At 38.6% G+C, this 25695-nt stretch overlaps 1 protein-coding gene across 1 annotated transcript in view; it reads left to right on the top strand.

The window, feature by feature from the left end:
- Positions 1–6108: 6108 nt before the first annotated feature.
- The window catches only part of Tmcc1 (transmembrane and coiled-coil domain family 1), a 147806-nt gene continuing 128219 nt past the window's right edge, over positions 6109–25695 (top strand). The window contains exon 1 of the mRNA XM_028753501.1: positions 6109–6793. Coding sequence (XP_028609334.1) covers positions 6230–6793 — 564 coding nt within the window. The 5' untranslated portion in view covers positions 6109–6229. The remainder of the gene's footprint in view (positions 6794–25695) is intronic.

Below are 25695 nucleotides of genomic sequence, written 5' to 3' on the forward strand. Positions count from 1 at the left end.
TATTTCTTTGTAAAATTTCCTGTCTGGTCTCACATGCTGTCTGCCTTTTCCATTGGAGCTTTCACTAAATTAACACTGCTTTAAATTCCTTGGCTATTCCAAACTGTATGTCATGAGTCTGGGCCTGATGATTATGTTATTTTTACAAGGTGTGTCTTTATTGCTACCTTTAGTATATATATTTGGTAAATTTTTGTTCAAAGAGGTATTTGTTTTATATAATAAAATATTGAGGAAAATAACTGAATATATTTGACCACAAGTTCGTGCCTACTATTTGTGGGGATTTCTCTACTAGAGTGGAGATTTATGTCATTCTACTTAGAGTTTGGCTATGTTTACTGCTGTGGGCTACTGAATTTGGCATTCATCATTGCCATGGTAAACAAAGGTTTCAGATTTTTTCTTAGTAACCTTTGTTCCTTGTGTGTCTGCCATTCTTTTTGTGCCTGTTCTCAGAATACCATTGTATTCTTATCTTTCTCAGTTGTGTTTGTTATTTGTATTTAGACTAGTATTGGTAGTAGAGGGTCTGGAGAGTTTTGTGATGTTCTGGTTAAGCCTCAGATTTGTCCAGGACCTGGGTCTAGGGATGCAGTCATCACAGGACTAAACAATACTCTTACCCTCTCTGTTTATCCATGACATTAGTAGGTATCCAGCAAGTGACTTTTAAACTTTCTTTAGGTATCACTGGAGGTAGTGCAACTCTCCTAGTTTGTTTTTATGGTTTTTCTGTGGTTTTTACTTTTTATTTTTTGTTGTTCTATTTTACATGTGAGTTTTGTAAGTAAAAAATATTTTTTTCATTAATACTTTCTGTCTTTTGGTACTTTTATACTTAATATAATTACTGATATATTTGGGTTTGCTTTTGCTTTTCATGTGTCACACCTGTCCGATGATCTTGCTTTCTCCCCTTTTGATGATTTTTATGTTTAAATTCTGTTTTTCTTTTGTACCAGTGTAGTAGATCTCTTGCTGGGCAAATGGAATTGCTAGTCACTCACCCCTCATTCAAGAATGAAATAATCTATGCATATAAAATACTGTACACATTTAGTTTTAATGGTAGCATAACAGGCAGTTTTCTATCTCTTTGGTAGTAGATTGTGGGTATACCTATTCCTTTGGCCCCAAAAGATTAATAGATCATGCTAGTTTTTTTTTTTTTAAGTATTTCCCCCTCTCCCCTCTCTCTCTCTCCCTCTCCCCCTCTCCCCCTCCCCCACTCTGTGTGTGTGTGTGTGTGTGTGCGCGCGCGCACACACACATACATGTATGTGCCCGGTGCATGAGCACATGCACATTCATATTTATGTTCCTATGGGAATGGGTGCATGTGCTGTGGCGGTCAGAGGCTAGGAGTCTAGGTGGCATCCACTTTTTTTGAGACAGGCGCTCTCACTGACCTCACTCACCAATTTGCCTGGCTAGCAAGCCTCAGAGATCCACCTGTCTTTACCTTCCTAATGGTGCTGGGGCTACAAGTGTAGATGTATCACACCTTATTTTTCTTTTTCTTTTGGAATAAGTTTGGGATTTTTGTTTTGTTTTATTTTTAGATTTATTTCTTATATAAAGTGTTTTACCTACATGTATGTCTGCAGGCCAGAAGAGGGCACCAGATCTCATTATAGATGCTTATGAACCACCATATGGTTGCTGGGAATTGAACTCAGGACCTCTGGAATAGCAGTGTGCAGACACTGCTCTTAACTTCTGAGCCATCTCTCCAGCCCCTACACCTGGTTTTTTATGTAGGTTCTGGGTCAAATTCAGGTTTTTATGCTTTACCAAATGAACTATCTTTTCTGTTTCTAGTTTAGCTCTCAATCGATTGCTTTGTGCAGTTTTACATAACAGATATTGCTATGATGCTTCTCTAAATAGATTGTCTGTAGTGATGGCTATTAGAAGCTAGTTTTCCAGGGAATTTTCCAGGGAATTTTCAATTTTGATGCATTTTAATTCTCAGTTATACATAGTAAATAGATTTTATAATTAGCTCCCTTTTTCCTTCCGTTCTCCACATTCTCAGTTTTTGAGATAGGTGCTCCCTGTGTACTCCAGGCTGGCCTGGAATTTGCTAGGTGTCCCAAGCCAGCTCCGTTTGTGATCTTTGTAAGTGCTGGAGTCCTAAGTGTTAGGCCACTGTCCCTGGCTTTAGGATTACCTTTAAGCTTGTAGATGTTTGTGACAGAAAGTACTTGAGAAAATGTTTGTGAAATTGTGTTTTCCTATGCATCTTTTAAATTTTCACTGTTAGTCCAAGACTAGAACTGAAATGGTATCTGTTTGTTATTCAGCATGATCATATTGAAATATTTATTGTAACCTGTGACTCTCTCCACCTACCCAATCATCGTGTGGCTCTGGCTGACCTAGGACTTGCCATGTAGACTGGATTAGCCAGAAATGGGCAGTTTCTGCCTGTAGACTGCTGAGAGTAAAGAAAGGCTTATACCACTACACTTGGCTTTTTGTTTTTCAGTGTTGTTAATTTTAATTTTTTTTTTACAAAATATCTTCTTTCTTGATTACAACTTTTGTTTTACTTTTTAAAAATTAGAAAATGCTGATTAAAAAATAAAAAATGATTCTACCCCTTCCTACTGATAGAACGTAAGTTATAATATTTCCTGTTCATTCAACCTTTCCTTATTTGTCTGTAAAGGTGAGCTTCCAGCTAAGTTTCACTTTGATTCTTATGCTTGCTTTTCAGCTTCTCCTAAAAGGACATCAGTGCCCCCAGGACGTGCTTGAAGGAGAGCAATGAAGGCAAGTATCCAAGTTTTCATGACCTATGAAGGCAAGTATCCAAGTTTTCATGACCTATGAAGGCAAGTATCCAAGTTTTCATGGCCTATGAAAATAACTCAATGCCAAAAGCATTGGCTACCATATACAAAACAAAAAAGTTGGCAAAAAAAAAAAAAAAGGAATAGAAAGAAATAATTTTTGTATAATTTAGAATGTCTTTGTAGAGAACCCATTTAAACATTTGTTGAATTTTACAAAGCAATTTTCCACTTTATTTCTGATATTAATTCAAAGCAACTTGTTTTCTTAGTGTGCACTTATCAAGTATTATGTGTTAAGCAAAACTGTGGTAGAAAAATGAATTGTGGGAAATTCTAAGAATTGAGTGAAATGACCAGAAATGTCTGGTGTGTTCATGGCTGCTTCTTGCTCTTTTCTCCATATTTCATATCTCTTCTGTCATGTCATTTTGCTCTTTTCATTTTCCCCTTTACTGTAAGAATGTGATGCTTTAGAGATATGCACAAAAGAAAAGCCAAATTCCTTTCTTATCAGAGTATAGTTAGCTTCTTGTGTATGTAAAGCCAGGGATATAAATGTAATTTTGAGTCTTTTCATAAATATTCCAGTATTACTATTTTAGAGAGGAAAATGAAAGAGCATTCAAAAGTGTTTTGAGATTACTGAGTTCCATGAGTGTTGACATTCTTACCGTCAGCATTTGCAGTTATGACAGTATTATTGTCGTTGGTTATTTCGTTATCATACTTGGTCTTTGTTAATATTTCGCATACCTTGATTAGGGACCTTAGAGATTTTCTGTACAGAGACTGGAGGAGCCTTCACAATTTTGACCATGTTCTATGTGTGTGATGTCACATAAATAGTAGCTGTTCCACTTGCCAGGTTACATCTATCAGAAGTGAGTAATCACAACTTACTGCTGAAAACTTAACTTGAGTGTATTTAGTGCTGCATGCTCCATAAACCTGTGCTAAGGAGTGTAATTAAGATAAGTCTTATTGTTAAAAATCTTGAGATACATTCTCTCATCCTTAGAGCTGTGCCTAAGGGCCTTCCCTAGGGATTCTAGCATCTCTTTGTAGTCAGTCATTTCAGCTTTTAAAAAAAAAAAACCCAAACAAACCAATGTACAAATACTAGTAAAATCTCACATAAAGTTAGCTGACATTTAAAATGTACTATATTCTCCCAAGTTTTTAGATAGGAAGCAGAGAGATGATCAGTTGATTAGTTCTCCATATTGCCCAAAGAAAGAGACGCTGAGTAGTCAATTCCTATAATTCTTAATGTGTGAGATAAGTAGTAGTTCATTTAGTTTCTTAGCTACCTTAGTAGCATTGTTTTATTCATGATATCTTTGAATCTAACAGGATAAACTGGCTTTATTTTACTTATAACAATAACCAGATCAGTTGTATAGTGTGGCTAATACAGTATAAAATGAGGCACAAATTGCTTCCTGTCGGCCTTGCTTTGACATCCTCCCATATTCTCAGACCCGTGCTGGTATGTTGGTCACACAGCCCTTTTAACCTAAGATTAATATAATTCAGTAACTATTAGTTTGCCAGGCAAACTTATGAGGGAAGGTCAGGATAATTAAACATGCATACTATTGGCAAAAGTTGCCCACAGAATGTCCCAGAAAACTGCACTAAATCTAAGCCAATAAGAGTTTTTTCTCTTTGTGGTCCCAAAGGGAGACCAACAAACCAATGCAAATGTAGAATTAGGAAAGAGGTAGGAGGTCATATGGATGGCAGGATTTCTATGGGGCCACAAAGAATTTCCGTGAAGGACAGAGAGCGTCCCCACTCAAACAGCTGCTTTGAGTTGCCTCCTTCTGAAATAAAGAGACATATGATGTTTAGAAAGTAGAAAAGTACTGGTGAGAGATGAGCATTTTTAACAGAAATAGGTTTGAAAGAATGGGGACCATGGACCATCAGTGCCAGTGTCCATGTCCTATGGTGAAAAGTCCTGAGAATGGTCATCCGGAATTGTGAGTGGATTTGTGTTTCCTGTCCTTCAGCATGTGGTTAGCCCATATTGACAGTGAGCCTCATTTATGCTTTCTGTCTTGCCACTTGGTGGCAGCAGGACCCATAACTCAGAACAGGAACTTTTGGTGCTTAACTGACAGTGGCAGATTGTTCAGGGTACTTGTAATGTAGGGAGTTTTAAAGTCTTCTAAACAACAAAAATTGAGAGAAAATATGCAAAAACCTCCTGCATCCTGTTTTGTCCTCTGTAGTAGCTTCTATGTCTTTCTACAATTTTATATATTTGCACAAACTCAATAAAAATAAAACACTTTATTAAAAAGCGAGATCTGATCCCAGTCCATCCACCCCTCCCCTCTGCATGTGATGACAGTCATGCTCTTAGTTTCAGCTTCCTTTTCCTGTGTTGAATAGTGGCTTGTGGCAGCTGTTTGGCCTTTAACCTTTCGTTTTCTCTGTTGTTTGATTGCACCTAGTTACTGTTCTATATCTTTGTTTTTGAGTTTATATAAATAGATAGGAATCTTCTGTCAAGAATACTGTTGAGAGAGAGACTATCTTTTCTGATTTTGTTTTTGTTTTTAATTAATCAATGTCACTATATAGCCCTGACTGGCTTAGAACTTGCTGTGTATGCGGTCTAGATTGACCTTGAACTCTCCATCTTCCTGTGTCAGCCTCCTGAGTGCTAGGATTACAGGTACACACACACACACACACACACACACACACACACACACACACCTTCAAATCTCTCTTTTGACAGTTGGTATTGAGCAAAACTCTTCTTTCTGAAGAGTGATCTGTTTGGACCACTCATTTATTGGAGCTAGAAAGTTTTGTTTTGTCTTGTTTGCTTCAGCAAAGAATTTAATTTACAAGATTTTTCTTTGTTTTAGCCTCCCAAAAGAGCAAACCTGTCACCTCTAATTACCATTGAACAAAAGGCTTTAAATTTTTACTAAAATCCTAATCTATGTGGATTTTATCTATTCCAAGATGGCCCCTTAGTATCCTTTTTTACATTGAAACTTGTAAGGGATTTTTTTTTTTTTTTAAAATGTTATTTTCATTTTTTGTGTCCTTGTTCTGGGCTTTTTATTCTAGAAAATAACATAACCATTATCTGAAAAATTATCTTTTAATCTTCTGATTAAAGATTGCTTAATTATAATACTTAATCTGTTTGGCTAGCTGCATGTTTTTGTTTTCTTTCAACTGTAGTATTTCTATATTTCTGCATGGATGTATGATACAAGGTTGTTTTCTTTTTCTTTTTTTTTCTTCCTTTTTTTTTTTTTTTTTACATTAGGTAGGCATGAAGCCTCCATCTCTCAGCTGCATGCATAGTCACTCTTGAAGCAAATGCCTACCTAATTTGACAGTCTCAGTGTGTTTAAAATTTTTTGAGTTTGCAAATAAGCTTATTAAGCTTACTGATGGAGCCTTCCTGCAGTGACCAGTTATATGAGGACCCTGATCCTGGAGGCAAATCCCAAGATGCAGAAGCCAGGAGGCAGACAGAATCAGAACAAAAGTTATCTAAAATGACCCACAATGCTTTGGAGAACATTAATGTGATTGGCCAAGGCTTGAAGCATCTCTTCCAGCACCAGCGCAGGAGGTCATCAGTGTCTCCACACGATGTGCAGCAGATTCAGGCAGATCCAGAGCCTGAAGTGGATCTGGACAGTCAGAACGCATGTGCTGAGATTGATGGTGTCTCCACCCATCCCACAGCTCTGAATCGTGTTCTCCAGCAGATCCGAGTGCCACCCAAGATGAAGAGAGGGACAAGCTTGCATAGTAGGCGGGGCAAATCAGAAGCCCCAAAGGGAAGTCCCCAAATCAACAGGAAATCTGGCCAAGAAGTGGCAGCTGTTATACAGTCAGGTCGACCTAGGTCTTCATCTACAACTGATGCTCCTACCAGCTCTTCTGTGATGGAAATAGCTTGTGCTGCTGCTGTGTGTGTACCTGGAGAGGAGGCAACTGCAGAGCGGGTAAGTCTGTTAGATTGCTGTTAACTTCCTGTTTTGACAAGCATGTACATGCACATACAGCAGATGGCCAATCTGGTTTCCAAAGTAGTATTTTGGTTTTAGTTAGATTTTTAAAAATTTTATAAAATGGGTCTTGTGGTACACACTTGTAATACCAGTGCTTGGGAGGGGGAGTCAGGGGGGTCAGGAATTGGCTGTGTAGTGGGTTTGAGACCAAATATCTTTTAGGCTGTTGTGTGCAGTGTGAGACTTTATGTCTCAAAAAAAAAATTCAATTTTACTTGTACCAGTGTGCAAAACATGTCTTTGACATGATGATAGAGTTCGAATATGGTTAGAAAAATCATGGGATGTTGATCATTGGAGGGTCGGCATTTTTGTTTGTCGTGTTTATTTGTGTGTTTTTCTGGAGGGGCATATCACAGAGAATGTGTATATGCCAGAAAAGAACTGGCAGGAGTTTATGTTCTTCTTCTGTCATATGAGTTCCAGGAATTGAGCTCAGGTCATCAGGCTGATAAGTACCCACTGAGTCATCTCATGGTGGTAGAAATATCTCTTGTAGTTCAAGCTAGCCTCAGACTTACTTTGAAGTTCTAATCCTCCTGCTTTTACTTCCCAAGTCCTAGGTTTTTTGTTTTTGTTTTTCTTGGTAGAGGGGTTGGGGGAGTTTTTTGTTTGTTTTTTTGGGTCAGGGTTTGTCTATATAGCTCTGGCTATCCTGGAACTCACTCCATAGCCTCGAACTCAGAAATCCACCTACCTCTGCCTCTGCCTCTGGAGTGCTGAGATTAAAGGCATGCACCCCCTACCACTCAACCTAACTGCTAGGATTTTAATCCTGTATTACCATATCCAGTTGATCAGTGCTGTGGATTAAACCCAGTCCCTTGTATATTCTAGGCAAGCACTTTAACAACTCAGCTACCCAGCCCAGAGGTTCTGTTTTCCTTTTTTGTTTATTGGGATCAGTCTTTCCCTATTGAAAAACCTTTTTAACATATTCAAACTATTTGTTACAAATGTATGAAATTAGTAGTCTCATCTTCACATATGTCCAGAGTACAAATAGGCAAAATAAGCTTGGTCAGCTCACATCAGTTAGAGGATCATCTTTAAATGAGTTCACAAAAGCAGATTGATAGCCACAAGCAATTATTTTCTCAAATGTGCTTCATATTTAAAGTTTAAAAACTAAATGTTTTGAATTCTAAAGAAACATGCTCAGTGTAGAAAACTTTGAAAATGTAGAAAGGAAAAAGAAGAATAAAAGTAGCTCTTCCCAATATTTTAGTAGGATTTGTTTTTTAATATACTACTTGGATTTGAAAAACAATTGAGGAATATTAAAAACATTTTTTACTCACTATTATTAATTTTTAAAGTAAAACCAGAAACTCATTCAATGCTGATTTTTTTAAACTAAAAACGGCCATTTTTTATATCACAATTTCACTATAAATTTTTATTGATTGTATATAATACTGTGACATACCTTGCTGTAATATCACCGTTTATTTATCATTTGATACATTAGAGAATATGAAAATACATTGCAATATAGTTATCTTAAAAATAATACTTGGAATTAAGAGTTAGGAGTAGACCTTATAGTATGTAATAACAGTCAAAATGATAGTTGCTATTTATTTGCTTATAATGTGGCAGGAAGTATGTTTAAACACATGTAATTTTCTCTTTGATGTTCAAACAGTCCTATACTTGCCTTTGTCAGATTGTTTTTCATTGTTGTTGATGAGACAGCAGAAACATAGGAAGTTAAGTATGCCCATAGTTTCGTAACTAGCTTGTTTCACAACCAGAATGTTTCAGAGCTTAAGTAATCTCAAAATTTATTTATTTATTTATTTATTTATTGGAGACTGGTCTCACTGTGTAGCCCTGGCTGGCCTGGAACTCACTGGAGAACAGGCTATCCTTGAACTCTCAGAGGTCCACCTGCCTCTGCTTCCTGAGTACCAAGATTAAAAGTGTCTGATACCACACCTAGCCTTAGATGGGTATGTATTCTAGCTATTGTGTTCTATGTATAAGAATGTCATAGTTTATCTTTTTGTAATTTGTAAAATTTATATATAATAAGTATAAGATATTTATAATAATAAATTGGCAAATGGCATTTAGTTATGAAGATTTAGGTGGTTTTATTTTAGACCCTTGGATTTTTGTTTTAAATTGGCTATTTTATAAAATTGGTTCAATTTTAATCATAGTTTGTGTTTATAGTTCTTCCACAGTATTTTTGATAATTCTCTGACCCTAACCTATGAACACACAGAAAATGCTTTTGGACTCTATGTATAGAGTTTACATGCACATATGCCCACACCCAGCTATCTGAGTCCTAGAGTTGGGGGTTGGAACTCAGGTCCTCAAGGTTACCCAGTAAGCATTCTCTACCCACTGAGCAATCTCTTCAGTCCCTCTACCAGAAATACCTTAGAACAGACATGGGTATGGCCATAGATAAGCTTATAAAGATTGAAAATGCTAACACTCAAACTTCAAAAAAGTGTGAATACTACCCATAGATCAAATTCTTTTGAGTATGTATGTGGAGCCTCAAGGTCTGTGTTGGGTATCTTCATCAACCAATCTTTCCGTATAACAAAGACTTCGTTTTAAGATTCGTTGCGTATCCCTTAAACACAGATTAATACTTTGAGATACTAGCAATACTAAAGTCAGTTACTACCTTGTTATCAAAGACTTTACAGTGTTGTTGGGAGGGCAGAAATAAGTCACTTCTTTTGGTTTTTTTTTTTGTTGTTGTTGTTGTTTTTGTTTTTCGAGACAGGGTTTCTCTGTGTAGCCCTGGCTGTCCTGGAACTCACTCTGTAGACCAGGCTGGCCTCGAACTCAGAAATCCGCCTGCCTCTGCCTCCCAAGTGCTGGGATTACAGGCGTGCACCACCAACGCTCGGCTAGCAAGTCACTTCTTAAGAAGCAGTGTGATTTATAGCCAGGCCCTGATGTCAGGAACTTGTGGATTTAGGTCCTAGTTCTGTTTCTGTTATTAAATTCTGTTATCAGTGTGACCTTAACGAAATACAACTTTCTAGGTTTTATTTCTTTAGTTCCAAGATGAGGTCATTATGCTGAATAATATTTAATGTGTCTTCTTCCAGTCTGGAAACACTATGCACTAGCTTTATTTCCCGTTTTTGTTTTTTTTTTTTCTTGAGAAACTTAGAAAATTAAAATAGCTGTGTAATACAGTAGGACTAGCTGCTGAGTTGTTCAGAGCTGATGTTGACCACTTACTCACTATAGGTCCTGATCTCCTCCTCCTGGAGAGCTTAGTTAATAAATGTGCAGCATCTTAGATTTCATTCTTAGCAATGAAAGGGCCTAGGTAGGAAGCAGTACATGGTCATATGTTACTAAAATTAAGAGCAGTGCAAGTCCAGAGGAGTGCTAAAGATAGAGGCAAATTACAGGGACATTCTAGACAATATGGGCCTTGCAGAATGTCCTAGAACTATGACACCCTGTCAGAACATACCTTTCTGTCAAAAAGTAAAAAAAACTGATGCAGATAATCAGGTGTCAAAGTAATTGAGATACAAAGAAAAACTGCAAAACACTCCAAGACTTAATCTTAGCTAAGAGGCCCAAAAGCAATACAAATACTTAGTTGCTTCCTGGAAAGCTAGGACTGTGTATTCTTTTTTTGTTTGTTTGTTTTGTTTTTTTTGTTTTTTCAAGACAGGGTTTCTCTGTGCAGCCCTGGCTGTCCTGGAACTCACTCTGTAGACCAGGCTGGCCTCGAACTCAGAAATCCGCCTGCCTCTGCCTCCCAGGACTATGTATTCTTTATACTCCACATAGAACCCTACTGAGAATAAGCAGAACTTCAGGAGACATCGAGAAAAGATTAGAGTAATGTACCTAACTAAATTTTAAAATGTTAACTTAGGAGAAAGGTCTGAGCATTGTGAGTGGTAAGCTAAATTAGTTTGATAATGTGATTAAAAGTAGGGAAGTACTAAGATTGTCAGGGACAGCCTTGCTTATAAACTAAAGGCCTAAAGTCAGCAATAGGCCTAAGTCAGCTTGCTAATACAAAGTCTTGGTCTCTATGGAAAAACACTGAAACAGATAGCCATACGATATTGTAAACAGGCAGCTTTGGTGGAAATTTACCAGCCTGGATGAGAACAAGTAGTCATAGGTCTTATGGATAGTCATAGACCTTGTGTAGCCTTGGTGGATAGTACCAACTTAGATAAGGACAAGTGAATCATAGGCGGAGTCATAGTGATCTGTCCTCTGAACCTTCACCCAGCTGACACTCTGTTCTGGAAGATATCTGTACTCCCCCTGAACACCTATGCTCCTGTGTCATCCCCTTCCCCACATCCTGCCTTTTTATATATATAACCCCTGTGTGAAAAAGTAAAAAGTACGGTTTGATCAGCCTATAGACAAGCCGTCTTTCTTTGTATTCGCCTGTTCCACCATTCTCTCTTTCAGGTGATCTCCCTGGACCCCTGTTTAATAGATTTCTGAAAGGGACTTACATGTTGAAAGTAATTAGAGGGATTCTTCCTTGAGGAAGATAAATTTTCCTCTTCGTAGTATTTTCTGGTTGGCCATAGTTGTCTAGGGTTGAGACCTCTTCTATGTTAGTATGTCCACTGTTAGTGTTCAGGTCTCATTTGATAAAACTTCTTGGGTCTGCAGCTTCTCTGACATTTCTAGGAGACAGAGTTTGAGCAAACTTCCAGCTTCTCTGCACTTTACAATCTTTCTACCTCCTATTCTGATATAATCCCTGTGCCTTAGGTACAGGAATTCTATTACAGATGTAATTTGTATTGGACACAATGTGATCTCTTGTTCTCCGTATTTTGATTGGTTGTAGTTTTCTGTAATATTTGTCTCTTACAAAAATATGATTCTTTAATGAGTGAGAACTAAATCTATCTGTAGATATAAGGACAAATATTTAGTATGTAGTTAGAAATTGGAAGAGCCCACCTGATTGGTTAATACCAAGTAGTTATCCCTGATATCATAGATAGCATAATAATACCATAGGTAGCATAATATGAGCAGATTGTGTTTATGTATTTAGGGATAAATATATGTATGTAATGTATATAGTAACAAGTTAAACTGACCATGAATTTGAGAGTAAAGGGGGGACATATGAGAGAGATTAGAGGAGGAAATGATATATTAATATAATAAAAAAACTTATAAATACATTTGGAAAATATAAGAGTTTTTTTTTTACTAGTTTTATTCATAATGGAATAACACAGGAGAAAATCTAGCTAAGGTTTCAGAGAGCTTAGCTGTGAGGTGACAGTCATGAACCACAATTGCATAAAGCCACTCTGAATTTCAGTTAGAAAGAAATGGTATATATGAAGATTCCCACTGTAAGCCAAAAGGCCATTCTTCCAACATCTTATTAGAATGCTGTATAGACCCTGTGCTACATGCTACAACAGTGTAATTACATAGTAAGTACAACAAGAATCTGTTCTTTACACACTGCTACTTTTATAAAATAAAAACAAATTTTGCCATAAATTCTGAGAAAGAACAAACGTAGAGAGGGACATGAAAAGGTGAATGCAAATCTTGGATCATCTGAAGAACAAATTTGAGGTCATTGATTATTGTTATTGAGGCTGAGAATTCACTATTTTGTTATAGGATTTACTATGCTATTTTCCCTTTTAGAGAAAAAATTAAGGGATGTACTATCTTTATTAGGCTGTAGTTGAGTGCTCTTTGGGATTCACTACTATAATATAAATAGAGAAATAGAAGTTGTATAATGCTTGGCTATAACTAAATATAAACACTGAGTGTTTTGAGGGAGATATATGTGATAAGTTATTTCTTTGCTGGTGAAATGAGCCAAACAAGCCAGAGTATATTATATTAAATGCAGGTTTATTGGGAAGTTGCTCTCAGGTTGTCCAGTTCACTGGACCCAAGGACTGAGGCCAGGAAAGTCACCAGGGAAAGAAGTGGAGAGAGAGAAGAGAAAGAGAGAAATGGCACTGCACAGAGAGAGGGAGAGGGAGATTGGGGGATGGGGAGAACCAAAATGCCTGGAATGTATAGGGAAGAGCCTCTGGGGGAAGGACAGTCCAGCCCCTGGGCTAGAAAGTTCAGGGTTGGGGACAGGGTATATCAGGTAGGGACTGAGGAATGCTGGGAGAATCTGGAGGCCAGGTCTGCTTTGATATGTAAAATATACACCTCAGTCTCTTGTTCCAGGGTTCAAAACCAAACAATACATATTTTATTTTATTTTATTTTTTTTTGTTTGTTTTTTTTTGTTTTTCGAGACAGGGTTTCTCTGAGTAGCCCTGGCTGTCCTGGAACTCACTGTGTAGACCAGGCTAGCCTCGAACTCTCGAACTCAGAAATCCGCCTGCCTCTGCCTCCCAAGTGCTGGGATTAAAGGCGTGCGCCACCACCGCCCGGCCAACATATTTTAAAAATTGCTGAAATATTATCTGTTAACGAATAAACAAATCTAGTAAACCAGTGTTTTGTGCAGGGAAAAAGTGAGACAGTAGAAAGGGTGATTCCTGCTGCTGTCCACTAGGTGGAGTCCTAGGCCAACACAGGAGGAGAAGGTGAGAAGTAGGGAATGAAATTTAGGAATGGACTATTACAATTTACAAGCATATGCTCTTGTAAATTGATTTGATCACTATAGCTGTGGAACAAACAATAGAAGATGTAGAATTTGACAACTGAAATGGAAAAAGATAAAAAAAAATTTAAGCAATAAAATTTGCTTAGAAACTTTTAAGTACTGTTTATTTCCCAATTAACATTGGAAAAATGCTGTATAGTTTTTATAAACTCTAGCGAAGATCTCTATATTCTATATATTTAATATTGTTAATATTGTTAATATTGTTTGGGTTGTTGACACCTACAAGGGAATGTTTTATAGATAGTTAATAATACAGACTGGGAAAGTGGCCATAAATTATAAATGAAAACGTAATTTTGGTCTCTTACAACTTTGTTCGCCAAGTCAAGTTGTTAGTCTTTAGCCCTTAGAGCTGGAGTGTGTAGTTACATCCTTTGCTCCAGACAAATTTAAAATAATATAATGTGAATGTGGTAAGGTCAGGGAGTTGACTCAGTGGGCAGAAGCACTTAGCTGTACAAGCCTGACAACTTGAGTTCAGATTCCAGAACCCACACAAAAAGCCAGCTGTGGTAAAGTGCATTTGTAATTCCACTGTTACTATGGTGAGTCAGGAAATCACTGAGAGGCTTGCTGTTCAGTATGGATATGGTGGTCCCAGAAGACTTAAAGAGCTAGAGAATGACTCAGCAGTTAGGAGCACTTGCCTTTGCAGGGGACTCAGGTTTCCAGCACCCACTTGATAGTTCACAACACTGGTCACTCCAGTTCCAGGAGACCTGACTCCATCTTCTGCCCTTCAAGAGCACAGTATAAGCAAGTTACACAGAAATACATGCACTCAGAACAGTCATATATAAAATTAAAATAAATCAATCCTTTTTTTAGATTAAAGATTCAAGTCTTTAATGTGGCTGTTTGATTGGAAGTAAATAGAAAAAGGTGTTTTTGACCTTGATAAATGAAAAGGAAGACATAACTGGATATCAATGAAATCTAAAGAATCTTTAGGATATACCTGAGAAAATAACATTCCAGTAAGTTGGAAAATGTGAAAGAAATGAGTGAATTATGCAAAGTTTAACATAGGTAGAATTGTTATATGTTTGCCTTTCAAATCTGAATTATGTTTCTTATGTTCAGAAGCAGCAAGTTTTATGATGAAGATTACTATAAAGAAAACTGGAGTCCATTCTTTACGTTTTGAGCCATTTGTAGTGGTGCTTGTTTATAATCAATCCCAGCACTGGGGAGGCTGGGGAAGAGGATCCAAGTTGGAAGTTGGCTCAGCTTCTGCAGAGAAACCTTGCATGAAAACAAACAAACAAAAAAATAAATTTAACCTATTATTCTTTATCTTAAAAAGTAATCCTATGCTTTAGGGAAAGGGGACCTCTAAAGGAATTTAACACAAGTGTGGTTTCTGATTCCCCTTCTATTCACGGGGCCTTGGTCCTTTGTCATAACCTTGAGTCTTAAAAGCTCGTAGGAAAACTGGTTTCCCAAGGAGATCACCATTCGTGTTATCTGGAACACTGGCAAGACCTCACTTTAAAGATTCATGATGGACACTCAGACAGACCATGTTCAGACATTAGATATAAGACAATCTCTAGAATAAATTGTTTTCCTTAGTGATCACAACATAGCTTTCTTAAGAAAAACAGGCAGCTTTGGCAAGTTGGCACAAAAGCAAACTAAGCAAAGTGTATATTTCAGAAATTGACAAATATGTGTTAAAATTTTACTTGGAGGTTACATCATCATGACCTGTGATCTTGTTCGTCAATTTAAGCAGATGAGATTTCACTTTTGAACCTTGACATTTAAAAAGTCATAATTACTACACATTTTGCATTAATGTGTGTCTCTTGCTTTGTGTATAGGTAAGACTTTGAAAATATCTCTAAAATCTTTTATCTCTGCTTCACCCCCCCCCCCAATCTCTCCAGAAGAGTACTGGCACCCACCACATCTAGCTTTCATGTGGGTTGTAAGGTTTCCACAGCAGAGGCTTAAGTCTGCTGAGACATTTCCCTAGCTATAGAGTTACTTTTACTACTACAATTAAAATTTGAGTAGTGATGTAGTATATACTTATATTTCTAAATAAATTAACAAAGTGAAGCTACTTATGCATTGTGAGTATGGGTGGGTGTGGAGAATTTATTATGGAAGTCTCAAGCCACAATACAACATTTTAGAGTTATAGCTAGAAAGGATAATGAAGGCAAAATCCATACCTATGTAACCTTAATAATATGCCAAGAAACCTGCCTTGACAATATTGACTTTAACAGGCCATTCAATGATCAAGCTTTTCCTGTTATAATTGGTAATATTCTTTTGTAAGGTTGTTTACCTACCTATAACCTATCTTAAAATTATTTAAATAGAGCCTGAAGAGATGGCTTAGGAGTTAGGAGCTCTTGCTGCTGATACAGAGTAATACATTTCATAAAACATGGTATGATGCAGTGGGGAGGGAGTGCCTTACCAGCTATACAACAGGTTTAGTATAAAATGAAGTTTATTTTGGGGCATGGGAAGTAGAGTTGAGAATGGAGTAGAGGCAGAGAAAGACAGGGGACGGGGACGGGGACGGGGATGGGGGGAGGAATTGGCCTGCATGAACACATGGAGAGAGAAGGAGGAAAGGATACAGAGAGAGGCCAGAGAGGGAGGCCAGAGAAAGAGAAAGGAGAGAAAGAGAGGGGGGGAGGGGAAGGAGGCCAAGTAGTCCTTTTATAGCAAGCCAGACTCCTACCTGGCTGTTGCTAGGTAACTGTTGGCAGTGCCTAGAAGAAATGTTAGCACAGGGGATCTAGGATTGGTTCCTAGCATCTACATGCAGCTCACAACCATCCATAGCTCCAGTTCCAGGGAATCCAACAATCTCTTATTATCACTACATGGAATTAGACATACTCTTGATACACAGACATATATGCAGGAAAAACAAAATAAATAAATCTAAAAAATTTTTTTAATGAGGTAATTAGGGTTTGGGGAAAATTCAAACTTCTTCATGACCAGAGTGCTAATAGACAGTGGATAAGTTCTTGCTGCTTTTTCCATAGCACAGATAGTTTAATACTGGCTGTTTTATTATACATCTAGTGTAGACAGTGCATTCTAAGTTCAGAAGCTATGGAAGATCTTAAAGAAGTATATTGGCAAAACATTAAATGAACTACAAACTAATTTTCCTAAAACAACAAAAATGTAAAAAATTGATTTTAAGTAATTGACATAAGGTTTGAGACCTGATAATTATTTTAAAAAGAAACTTAGATAAAATGGAAAACTTTGTTTCCAATTTGTTCTTCTATCCACAATCAAAAAGTCAAAGTGAAATTGCCAGAAAACCACTACTGCTTCCCCTCAAACAATGTGTATATGTAGAAAATAAACTATTATTGGCTGTTTTGTTTTTGTTCTTTATATCTTGGTCTAAATACTCAACCAACTGCACTGTAATATATAATCAATGGGATGTGGGGGGTGGAACACTACAACTTCCATGATTTTTTTAAAGCCTTCACCCTTTATACTTTAATTTTTGTTATATGGTAGGTATATACAAGAAAAAGTTCTATGTGTATAATTTGTAATTAAGCATAAAAATTTTAGAGTTGTGAATTGGGAGGTAAGTGAATTTCAGTCTATAGAGATAAGACTTTTCTCTCTCTCTTTTGAGTATTAAACATCATACATAGAATCCTACCTGTAAGATTAAGATTGAACTGGCTAGTTTTATGTAAACTTAACATATGCTAGTCATTTTTGGGAGAGAGAACCTCAGTTGAGTAAATGCTTCTTCCAGGTTGGCCTGTGGGCAAGCTTGTGATGAATTTCATTAATTGCTGATTGATAAATGTTGGTGGGTCCAGCCAATTGTGTACAGTGCCACTCCTAGGCCAATGGTCCTGGCATGTATAAGAAAGTGTGTTAAGTAAGACATGGGGAACAAGCCAGTGAGCAGTGTTTCTCCATAGCCTCTGTATTAGTCAGGGTTCTCTAGAGTCACAGAACTTATGGAATGTCTCTATATATTAAGAGAATTTGTTGTAATGACTTACAATCTGTAGTCCAACTACTCCAACAATGATCAGCTGTGAATGGGAAGTAAATTCCAACAGATGTGCTGGCAAGTAAACACAAGCAGGCAAGAAGAATGAGTCTTCCTTCCAATGTCCTTATGTAGGTCTCCAGCAGAAGGTATGACCCAGATTAAAGGTGTATACTACCACACCTGGATCTGGGACTTGTTTTGTCCCAGGCTTACCTTGAATTCACAGATCTCCTTGCCTTAGTTTCCTGGGATTAAAGGTATGTACTACTTTGCCTGGGCCTAAGCTTTTCATAGCCACTATGCCTCAAGATCTCCATGCCAAGATCCTGGTCAGAAACTTGTGTCTTCCAGCCTCAAGATCTGGATCACAGCTGGGTGGTGGTGGCGCACGCCTTTAGTCCCAGCACTTGGGAGGCAGAGGCAGGCAGATTTCTGAGTTCGAGGCCAGCCTGGTCTACAAAGTGAGTTCCAGGACAGCCAGGGATATACAGAGAAACCCTGTCTCGAAAAACCAAAAAAAAAAAAAAAAAAAAATCTGGATCACAGGTTGAGCCCTCCAATTCTGAATTGTAGTTCATTCCAGATATAATCAAGTTGACAACCAGGAATAGCCATTACAATCCACCCCTTGTCAACTTGACACAAATAATGTCTCATGTCCACATGAAACAATAACAAGGTCATGAATATGCTTAACATGATATAACTATTCCTCATACAATCGAAAATGCATTTGTAAATTTACAATGGGGCAATGTAAAAGAATGGGAACATTCTTTTAGTATCTCAACGTAAATACCAATTGATGTTAAAGAAATTGGAAGAAAGCACAAATAGCTTATACTATACAAATGTGTTCTTAACAAAATAAAACAGAAGCATTCATATTACTTTATAATCCTCATTTCTGCAACTGGTCATGTGGCCTTAGATGGTATTTATAACTACTTTCCTCTACTACCCATTCTGTATTTCCTCCACTCTCTGGAAGCACCTCAGCAGGTCTTGGCTCTTTTCCTGTAGGAGTGACCCATACCTTCATTCCTAATGGGTCATTGTCCTTCAACATCTTGTTTGGATTAGGCTGTTGTAGTTTCCCATTGACTTTAATCACAGGACATGGTAGTACTAAGAGATGCCCTCAGGGATCTCCTGCACTCCAGACATAATCCTTCTTATCTCCATTGTGGAGAGGCAGTCCAATTTCCCCGTGGTAATCTGGAACTTTCACCCCTCCTAACACTGTTATTCCTTTCTTAGCCTGTTGGTTTATAAAAAGACATCAGAAGCCCAAAATGACCAGGGGGAAGTCTGAGCTTCCAGTTCAATGGAATGTTTGTTGTGGCTTCTGGTAGGAGCACTCCCCTGTCTTGAACCAAAACTTCTAGGCCTGCAGAACCTAGAGTTGTGGGGACAGGAAGCAAAAACTTTCCTAGAGGGTCACTAGGAGTAATAGTAGTGGAGCTATTCCCTTTGCCATGGTCCTTGATTCCTGGACCTGTGGATCCTGGCTATGGGAGAAATTGTACTATATACTGAACACTGATTCAAACCATATACTGCCTTCTGAAGAACTCTGCTCCAGCCCTCCATGCTACTGCCACCTAATTGACACTGTCACTGCATCTTCAAAAGGCCATTCCATTTTTCCATCAGACCAGCTGCTTCAGGATGGTAGGGAGAAAACATGGTAAAGCCAGTGGATTCTATGATCATGGGCCCACTGTGACACTTCTCTGTCTATGAAATGAGTTCCTTAGTCAGAAGCAATACTATATGGAATACCATGACAATGGATAAGGCATTCTCTAAGTCCACAGATGGTGGTTTTGGCAGAAGCATTATGTGGAGGAAAGGCAAATCCATAACCAGAGAAAGTACCTACTGCAGTAAGAAAGAACAAAATGTCCTTTCCACGTATGAAGTGCCCCACTGTAGTTAACCTGCCACCAGGTTGCTGGATGGTCACCTCAAGAAATGGTGCCATATCTGTAGCTCAGTGTTGGTCTCTGCTGTTGGCAGATCTGGCATTCAGCAGCAGCTGTAGCCAGGTCAGCCTTAATGAGTGGAAGTCTGTGTTGTTGAGCCCAAACATAACCCCCATCTCTGCCACCATGGCCACTTTGTTCATGTGCCCATTGAACAATGACAGGGATGGCTGGGGAAAGAGGCCGACTGTCACAAAATGGGTCATCTTATCCACTTGATTATTGAACTGCTCAGCTGAAGTCACCTTTTGGTGAGCATTTACATGGGACACAAATGTCTTAACATTCTTTGCCCATTTGGAGAGAGCTATTCACATACTTCCTCCCCAGATGTCTTTCTCACCAATTTTCCAATCTCGATCTTTCCAAGTTCTTGACTATTCAGCCAACTCATTGTCTACAGCCCATGAGTTGAGGGGCTGTGAGAGGCAGCTGGGTACCTGATTGAGCAGGCTTTGAACTCCGGAGACCCTCAGGGATGGTAGGAGTTTGGCCTTGCTCCTGGTCCCCTGGCTCCTTTCACATAGCTACAGCCCCCAACAGAGAGGTCTGTGGCCATCAGTCACATAAGACAATGCTCCCACTAGCCCCTCCACAGGTAGAGGGCATGATTACAGGCCACAGAACCTCAAGACAGATCTCCATATTAATGAGATACCTAAAGGCCAGAGGACATACCCAATTAAGTATTCCTTCCCAGACCCTCCTCCTTGCAAAAGGTATTTAACCTCAGGCCCACCCTGAGAATACCGGAGTATAGCTTCATCCATTTTCCACTATGATGATAAATATCTTAAGACCATCGCCTATGACCATGGACTATCTCTCTTCTTTGGGGCCCACCATGGTTAACCGTGGAGAAGATCTTCAACTACTGAGCTAATGTTCCCTGAGGACCTCTCTACGTTCCAGCCATGGAGACCCAGCCAAGCGAGTCACTGCAACCAAGAGTCTCATCCCCACAGAATGCAACCAGAGCTTCTCCCCCTGCCCCCTAAGGCTGCCAGCCGATCCAGCTTGTACACCCCCGTCTCAACCCTTCCGTGGCCTCTCAGTGGTACCTGAGAGCCCAAGGGCCTGAGAACCAGTTGGTCCCTGGCCACCTCCTGGCCCAGGGACCCCCAACTCAAGAGCTCTGGTACCTGCAGGACCTCTGACTGTGTTCCCTCACCCCCAGAACGGAGTCCCACAGCTTCTCACAGCCCAATGTCTGTCCAACGTCGAGTGTCCAGCGTGAAATGAACACAGTCAGCTTCCTGCACCTCTGCCTCTCTGAGCCACGGCCCTAGTACCTTGGTGGTAGCAGATGCGGGACCCACAATTCAACCCACAGGACCCATGCCCACGCATGCTACAGACTGACAATGAGTCAGTGAACAATTGTACATCTGGCCATTTCTTCTTCCAAACAAACTGTATTACTCAATGTGTACTGCCTGAAGTTCTGCCCACTGTGAAGATTCTCCTTCACCTATATCTTTCAGGGTTGTCCCAGAAAGGGGTTGTAGTGCTTCAGAGCTGTCCATTTCTGAGTGGTGCCTTCATAATGTACAGAGCCATCAGTAAACCAGATCCTAGTCGTCTCTTATCCAGTCAGCTAATCGTAGGGAACACCCCATGAGCTATAGGTGAATACTTGGCAGCAAATGGCATTGTAACAGGAGTAAAAACCACAGACATTTGAGCAACTTCTTCATGTAACTTACTTGTGCCTTCAGGACCTGCTCAGGCCCTATCATGTATATACCACTTCCATTTGATAATAGACTGTTGTTGTGCCAACTTCTGTCTTAGGGTTTTACTGCTGTGAACAGACACCATGACCAAGGCAAGTCTTATAATTGACAACATTTAATTGGGGCTGGCTTACAGGTTCAGAGGTTCAGTTCGTTATCATCAAGGTGAGAGTATAGCAGCATCTAGGTAGGCATGGTACAGGCAGAGCTGAGAGTTCTACATCTTCATTGGAAGGCTGCTAGTAGAACACTCACTTCCAGGCAGCTAGGATGAGGGTCTTAGAGCCCACACCCACAGTGACACACCTACAAGGCCACACCTTCTAATATGCCACTCCCTGGGCCAAGCATATACAAACCAACACAGCCACTTCTACAGTTCCTGTGAATGAGTGCATTACTCTAACAGAAGATCATTCCCACCTTCTCTACGTGCATCTGAGGGTATGATTTCTAGAACTTTAGTTAAATGGAAACCTGTTAGAACAAACATAACTCTCTAGAGCTTACCTGTTTTATTGATTTTTTTTTTAAAAAACTCATAGTTTGTAAGGCCACTATGCAAATGGATGTTGAAACAACCTTTTTATAGCATAGGATAGAACAACTTGCAGTTGTCATTTCTTTCCTTACACTATGGGCTCCTACTATTGAAGTCAAATGGTTATGTTTGGTGATAAGGACCTTTACTGGATGAGCCAGTTTATCAGCTTACAGCTATATGTTCTTCTAGGCTGAGATAGCCAGGTTTCCTAGTCCAAATAAGTTACTTTTCTCACTGCTGTGAAAAAATACTTATCAAGAGCAACCTAAGGGGAAAAGGATATACTTGGGCTCACAGTTTCCCAGGGGTCAGTCCATGTTTGCTTAGCCCTGTATGCATAGGTAGAATGTCATGTCTGTAGGGGCATGTGGCAAAAGAGCTTTTTTATATAGGAAACCAAAAATATGACTAGATAGGAGGGGGTCAGGGTTATAATATACCTCAAAGGCTTGTTCCCTATGACCTATTTCCTTCAGCTATATCCCATCTCCTAAAGTTTCCCACAATCTTTATAATCTCCCATTACCTAGGCAGTAAACATTCCAAGCACAAGCCTGTAGGAAACATTTCATATTGAAACTATAGCCTGTTCCATGGAGCTGTTTTCTTTGTGGTGATACAAAGCGCAAGAAATGGATGTGTACACAGGTTTGTTATGTCAATGTGACTACTGTCTGTGACAAAACATTTCTCCATATTACAGTGCTCTTCCATATTTTATTTTCCTTAGATGTCATAAACTCATTAGATTAATAGATTCTTTTAGAAATATAAGGTATCCTCTGAACTTGCTTCAGTTTCTTGTCATGTAGAGGAAAGCTAGTACTGTTTTCTATTGTCAGGGGGTTGGCTTTGCGAGCCTGGGAATAAAGGTTTTTCTGAGCCGATTAGAGCTAAGGAGAATGTAGGTCACAGTGTCACCTGCTTTGTATCTGTATGCTGCTGACGGTCTGTGAGTCTCTGTATTTTGCCCATGGTTTTATGCCAGTGGATTTGCTGCACCAGAGTAGAGATTTGTAGATTGGCAAACAAATTCATAACAACTTTGACTTGTTTTTATTGTTACAAGGATTTGTAACTCGTGTATCTTATTAAATGAAACCAATACATTAAATTAGTTATTGCATTTAGATATATGGCTCACATCTAGTGTGCCTTTTAAAGTAAATTTTTTTAATATTTTTTTACTGCTTTAGTAGAAGAAAAGTAAATAAGAAAAAAATTAGTTACTATTGGAAACCTCCCCCCACTCCCCCAAAAAAAATCTTTGTAAAAGGTAGTTCAGTTCAGTGGAAAAGATCAAAAGTCATTACACTTGTGTAATTATGAATGGTTTAAGCATTCATTTTTCTGTAAACACTGTCTTTATCTGTTTCCTTTAAGACTTGCACACTGTTCTTTTCTTTGTCTTAGTTTGTATCTTGTATCATTCAGTGTGTATGGCGCCACAGTTCTGTCTTATTCTAGTACCATTTGAAGAGTCAGATGGAGTTCTGAAAAGCTTTGACAGAGGAAAACTGAACTGGGGCCCTAAGACCAGTGGTGCAGGTTGGCCATAGGGACAAGTATAGAAGCTGAAGGTTAAAGCTTGTTTGCATATGCACCTTAGTACTTCAGAGAGTTATTGAAACTAACTAGTTAAAAATTCTTTTTTGTTTGTCAACACTAGGACTATAGAGCAGTCTGTATGTGAATAGATTGTTTTTATCTTATTTTCTATGAAGGAATTTCCACAGGCTTATTTATTGCTCTCCAGATTTCAGAATGCTCACATACAGATATTTCTGCGGCACATCTGACTCCAGGGGAAGTGTATTTTCATTCACATGCTTATCACCACAAAATACTAAAAAAGGAAATTAAGTCTCTGCAGAGTTTCAGAAATTAAAATGAGAATTTCCTTGACCCACTCCCTACTTTGTTCAAATAAACTTGTTTTTCAACTTGGTTCTGGAATCTATCTAAAGAGCTTTGTTTATGCTGCTATTTTCATTTCATTGAAGATGATAATTTAGCTCTTCTTGATTTACTCCTCCCCATACATGTTTTAGTTAACTTTTAAATCTCAGTGTACTGTTAATGTCATACTAGTATGAATGTACTTCTATCCATTTTAAGCAGTTGTCATTGTCCAAGGAGTTATTATGTTAAATTTTGTTATAATTAAAATTCCAAAACTTGCTTTCCAAGTGCTAGGATTAAAGATGTGCACCACCACACCCTGTCTGTCTGTCTGTCTGTCTGTCTGTCTGTTTATCTATCTGTGTTTTTTTGGTTTCTTTTTTTTTTTTGAGACAGGGTTTCTCTGTGTAGCCCTGGCTGTCCTGAACTCTCTCTCTTTGTGTAGACCAGGCTGCCTGCCTCTGCCTCCCAAATTGCCCATCCTGTTTATTTTTAAAGCAACATATTCTTATTTTATAAATTTGTTTTCTTTTGCCTTTGGGAATATTTTCTTTTGCTTCCTGTAATGTGTATGTCATCCCTTCGAACCCATTTTTTTAGTCTTTCATTGTTTGAAACCTGCCTCAAATATCTAGTCAACCATGGTTTTCTCCTCACACTTGAGAGAGCCATTTTGTATTTTTGGTGAGGACCTGTATGTTAGTAGATTTTGTTGTGGCGTAATTAAGCCAGTTTTTTGTTTGTTTTGTTTTCAGACCTTTGAGTTTTGTCATAGGCCCTCTATAGGCCCTCTCTTTACTTGTTTTTTTCTTCATTTAACTTAACTTCACCTTTGTATTTGATTGGCTGCTGTGATGGGCCTGGATGCTTGTGTTCTAGAAGACCAGGAGACACACTGAAATTCTCAGTTTGCGGTTCAATTCCATTGTCCTACTTAGCCCTCAGCAGGATGAGAGCCCTCAGCCTAGAATCCTTCTGGTTGGTTGATTCAGTCTCATTATATAGCAAAGCCCTGGCCATCACGCTTAGTGTGTATTAAAATAATGAGTTGATATGTTTGATATGAATCAGCCCTGCTTTTAAAGCAGCCTCAGGTGCTCCCAGGCCTCAACATAGGACTGTAGTTTGGGTACAGTTGGCTGCCTTTTTGTTTCCCACTGTAGTACCTGCTGCCCCGCTAAGTACCTACCTGACTCAGAAAAGCTGAAAGCAAGGTTTAATGTTTCACTGTGTACATTCATTTCACCTTCCCAACTTTTGTTGACTTCTCTTGTCTCTTGCTATCTCATTTCCAGTCTTCTTTGCCTTATAAGTTTATACCTTTCACTATTCAGTATCAGTAATAATTGAGATAATCTGAGCAGTCCTATGTTTAATCCATTACTTTCCACTTAAGGAAAAGAGTCTTTCTTTTCTCTTATGTTATTTTATTTTCTCTTCTTTTTCTTTAATTTTTTCTTTTTTCTCTCTTTCTCTTTCTCTCTTTCTTTCTTTCTTTCTCTCTTTCTTTCTCCCTTTCTTCCCTCCTTCCTTCCTTCCTTCCTTCCTTCCTTCCTTCCTTCCTTCCTTCCTTCCTTCCTTCCTTCCTTCCTTCCTTCCTTTCTTGTTTTAAACAAGGTCTCTGTACATAACTCCTGGCTGGCTGTCCTGAAGCTCACCGTGTAAACCAGGCTGGCCTCAAACTCATAGAAATCTGCTCACCTCTGCCTCCCAGGTACTTGGATTAAAGGTGTGCACCCCCCCCCCAACCAGCTTTAAAGGACTCTGACACAAACTCATTCTTTCATTTCTTCTAGCAGCTAGAAAAGTATTTCTATAGCAACTAATTACTTCTAGATAACTTGTTGATTACCTTCTTTCTACTAAATAACTAAACTTGAATTCTCTTTTCTTTGGTCTCGCATATCATGACAGAATATCTTACATTTGATTGGAGATATTAAGTCTTGATTTTCTCAATCTTGGCTTGATGATAGAAGCTTTAGAGATTTTCTTTTGAGCA

Source organism: Grammomys surdaster, unplaced genomic scaffold (assembly GCF_004785775.1).
Source record: "Grammomys surdaster isolate TR1022 unplaced genomic scaffold, NIH_TR_1.0 125950, whole genome shotgun sequence".
Taxonomy (NCBI): Eukaryota; Metazoa; Chordata; class Mammalia; order Rodentia; family Muridae; genus Grammomys; species Grammomys surdaster.